At 25.1% G+C, this 4,752-nt stretch overlaps 1 protein-coding gene across 1 annotated transcript; it reads right to left on the bottom strand.

The window, feature by feature from the left end:
* Positions 1 to 707: 707 nt before the first annotated feature.
* On the bottom strand, positions 708 to 2,027 carry LOC100568706 (NADH dehydrogenase [ubiquinone] 1 beta subcomplex subunit 3-like). The gene is made up of 2 exons (XM_029485690.1): positions 1,897 to 2,027; positions 708 to 921 (listed from the first exon to the last, which is right to left on the bottom strand). Exons 1-2 carry the CDS (start codon positions 2,022 to 2,024, stop codon positions 723 to 725), a joined length of 327 nt encoding a protein of 108 aa, XP_029341550.1. The 5' UTR covers positions 2,025 to 2,027; the 3' UTR covers positions 708 to 722.
* Between the last annotated feature and the right edge of the window lie 2,725 nt (positions 2,028 to 4,752).

Genomic DNA, 4,752 nt, shown 5'->3' with positions numbered 1-4,752 from the left:
AAAGGTAGATTTGTTTTCTTATGTATCAGAATGAAAATATATTTAGTCAAAATAAATAATGAGCGCACATTTTTTTCAGTAAATATTTTTCAATTTTCATTGTGTATACCTTAAAAATAAAATCAGATTATTATATCAAATTCCCATGTTAATTGATACAACATGGATTTTCGTCAACACCCAAATTAACAGTAATTAACCCAAATAAATGTACATTTAATCATAACCAGAAAAGTTCATTAAATCGAAACACCTGAGTTTTCTTTCAATACCCAAAACCGGATTAATTGATTCCAGTGCAAAGCCCTAGTGAAGAGTGAAATCTATTGGTTAAAGGGATAATAAGGATCCCCCGAAATAATCATTTTAACTTTTTACTCTATTCTATCTTGTGGTTGGACTACAAATAATTTTTAACAAGAGTAATAGGAGAAAAAAATCATATTAAATTATAATATTTTGAAAACGAGAATAGTAGTAACACTTTTTTTCTATACTACAACCATTTTTCAAACAATTTAGTTACATTACAAATAAATCATGCGTGATAGTTAAATTTATCCTTGTATTTCATATAATAAATTTTTATAAATTATTTTTTTTGTAATACAAACAAATTAAACTAAAACTAAAATTTATTGTACTTAATTTTTATATAGTTTAATTATTATTTCTCTAGACACTTGATTGAAGTCCATTGATTTTGATACTATTATCTTAAATTAAACACTGGATGATGGAAAGTAAGGCTTTTTGTGATGATGAACTGATGGATAAAAATGTTCATAGGTTTTTGCCACAGCAATAATAGAAGCTGCTAATCCACAGGCAATTGTAAGCCCACGTTTACTGCGGAACCAACATTTGAAATATTGTGCATAACGACTACCATGATTTGGAGGATATCTCCAAACTTCATTCCTATAATTCAAACATAATGACATAAGTTATATATAAAACAGTTATTAGAGTAAACTTACAAATAATCATCTTTGGACATTATTTATTAAAAAATATAAAACATAAATATGCTAGCGAGTACATTCATTTTAGGAAAAATTAACTTTGATATATGAAGAAGTGAATGTATACAGTCTAACAAGATAACATCCGTTTTAAATTATAACAATAGTAAAGTTAGACATAAACCATCCAAATATCATTATGGTTATACATTTAATAGCTAATACAAATTTGGATAAATGTATAAGTTGCTATAAAATAATTTTAGATACCTACTGTAAACATTTATAATGCACACTAAATTAGAGATTTTTGGGGATTTTTGAGAACTTTCATTCCAACATTTTATTAAAATGTGTTGGTATAATTATCAATATGTACAGTACCTAGGTAATAAAATAATTAGTGACGTTCAATAATATTTTAATATAATTATTCTGTTAACTATAGGCATAGACATGCGCTCGGGACAAGCTGGTCAAGCAAGGGCTCAACTTAATAACAAAAATATGTATAAATGTGTTATGTATATTATTAGTTATTACATATCAGTGGTGACTCATGGACTCATGGTAATTTGACAAGGTAGTATTAGTGATATAAGTGATATTTTCCTTAAAAAATTGTATTTTATCTACCAACATTTAAATATTAGATTTAAATGTAGATGGTAAGTGCTTTGATATAATATATTGTTTTAAAGTAAAGAGCACCATCCAAGAATTGTTACATTATAGATAATATTATAAATTATCTTAGGCTTGACCGGAAATTTGAGTCTACACATTTATGCCAAAACATTATACAATCTATAAGTACACTATAAATTCTATAATTTTATCTAATAATTAGGTATTGCGCGTTTTTACATTCAATAGGTAATATACGTAAAATTAAGACTACCTACACATTGTTAATTCAAATAAACTTTACCTCAACCACGGATCTTTGAGTCCTTCGGTAGCTAAAATATTCTTCACCTTCACAAGTTGCGGTACGTTATCAACTTTATATATTCTGTAATCCGGTATTTTGATTTCATGTTCATGATGGCCAACCATTTCTTTAAAAATGTATTAATTTAGATTATTATACCATACAAAAATAAGTAGAGAAATACTTACTTCTTTAAATATATCAGGATCTATATAAAAAATATTTATTATAAATCAATTATAGACGCGATTACGCTAAGGAATCGCAATTCAAAGCTGGAAGGATAACCAAAAATTAGTTGTAAAATAAAAATTCGAGCGATTTGATAATAGAAATAGCTGTTAATTTTCAAAGAAGAAGTAATATCTTTTTAATCATGGATCATTGCTGACATACCATGTCTTTTATCATGATTATAATATTCTGTTGATCTGTGGTGTTACTATGGTATTAGTTAGAGAGCCTTGATATTAAAGAGAGTGGCCAACTGGTGTGATAGCAGCCATTAATCGTCCAAACGTTTCCCGCCTTTTTTAAAATTTAAACACTTCAGCTAGGAGCATTATACACACATTATTTTTAGCACATAACCGTATTATAGTTAGTGTTGTCAAGTATTTGGGTATTTTGTTCAAATACTTTTACAAGTATTGAAATTAAATATTTCAAATACTATTTATCAAAAAGTATTCAAGTGCATTTTAAAAACTATTTTATTCTATTGAACACTTTCCAATAAAATACTTTTTTTCCAATTAAAATCAGTATCAAATAAAATCAATAAGCCAATTAAAATTATGTGGAATATATTGTTAAATTAAAGTTAATTAATAATTATGATAAAATAATGTTTTTCGATAAACATTAATTTGACATAATTGATGTAAGTATATATGTTTATAATTTGATAATGTGTTCACCAATATAATGTGTTGTTCTTCATCCCTATTATGAATTATATAGGTTTTCATAACATTGGTTATAGATAGGATAATAATTTTAAAATGCAAAAATTGAGTGTTAGACCATCTCCATAAACAGAATTAGGTGGTAGGTACTTGAAAGTATAACAAAGTGGTAGGTACTTACTTTTCAGTTTTCAATAATATATAATAGGTATTATACTTGTCACAGAAATTATATTTCAAAAAAGTTGAGAATAATTTTAATATTAACTAAAAAAACGTAATAAATTATTTAAATTAATTAATATTGAACAATTTCAACAAATAAACTATTGCATTAAATATAAAATATAAATATTTGGACGATTAATGGCGCCTATAATCAATAATAACAGTCAGCCAATAGAAAACGTTCACCGAGTTGGCCACTCTCTTTAATATCAAGGATCTCTAGTATTAGTTATATAATTATTGGTATACGTCTATAGTAAAATACAGAACAATCAACATGTTGTTGTTGTACCTTCAATAAATTACTGGAATTGAGTATATAGTAAATTGTTATTTAAGACGTGAACCAACGTAAATAGTTATTACTTATTAGAAACTATATTTTAATAGTACATTTTTTATCATTTCAAATACATTTTAGATTTTCATGGCTATATACTTAGCATGTAACTATTTTTATTTTTAGATTCTGAGTGGAACGATGAATGTATTGATTTTACAATGATGTGTGTTTTTTTTTAAAATTTTTTTTTTGTGTCTGTCATCGCCTTTTAGGACAGTAAAAGTTCTTGGATTTTCTTCAACAGTACCTTTTCTGATAGGAAAGTGAATCTAGTTGGTACTTTAGGGGGTCAAAAGTAAAATTTTTCCAATAGTTTTCAAATGCGCCGTGAAAACAAAAGAAAAGTTAAGGAAAAACGGGAATTTTTACGCAAAATCTGTTTTCGAGAAAATTTATTTTGGTTTTTGGTGTAACTTTAAATTAAACGACCCGTAGATACATGAAATTTTCACAGGTTGTTTATATTTCCATTTACTATACATGATAAAATTTTCAAAATATTTTGATTTGTTTTGAGCTGTTTACGGACAATTTCAGTTTCCAATTTAATTAGTTTTTTTTTCTATGAATGTCAATAAAACTTTATTGTTGAGTAAAAATACTTGAAAATTTAATACAAGGATCCTACTATATTGTTACAATAAGATTTGAAAAATATTAAAAATCCTTAGTCACAGTTTTTTTTTTATATTAGCATTTAAAGTTCAAAAATTGACAAAATATGTAAAAATCACGAAAATTAGCAAATTATTTTGAGTTAATAATTCGTAAAAATTTTTCTTTTTAGAACTAAGATTTTCAAATGTAATACAAGATTCCTTATAGGTTAATCTACCTTTATCAAACAAAAAATACCTATAAGAAAGTCAAATTAAATTTTTATGATCGTTTGAAATTCATATTTTTACAACATTTGATATTCACTCGATTTCTCATGTAACGATTTTCTTATTTTGTTGTAATTAAAAAACAAGAGACTGTAGAAACTTGAGAATTTCACTGAATGTTTATATTAGCATTTTCTATATACGATAAAATTTTGAAAATAATTTGACTCTTTTTGAGCTGTTTACGGACATTGTAAGTTTTCAATTTTTTTTAGTTTTTTTTTCTATAAATATCAATAAAGTTTTATCTGTTCGGCCTAAAAGTGTAAAAATTTAATACAAGGCTCCTGAATTTTGTTACAATAGCAGTTGAAAAATATTAAAAATACATAGGCACAATTTTTTTTATAAGCATTTAAAGATCGAATTTTGACAAAATTTATCAAATTTATAATTTAATAATAATTATTAAAAATGTATAAAATATTCAACTTTTATATCTAAGGATTGACAATTTAAAACAAGATTTCACGTAAATATTTAATTC

Source organism: Acyrthosiphon pisum, chromosome X (assembly GCF_005508785.2).
Source record: "Acyrthosiphon pisum isolate AL4f chromosome X, pea_aphid_22Mar2018_4r6ur, whole genome shotgun sequence".
NCBI classification, from domain to species: domain Eukaryota; kingdom Metazoa; phylum Arthropoda; class Insecta; order Hemiptera; family Aphididae; genus Acyrthosiphon; species Acyrthosiphon pisum.
The sequence above is the reverse complement of the archived record's forward strand: the minus strand, read 5'-3'. Positions and strand labels throughout refer to the sequence as shown.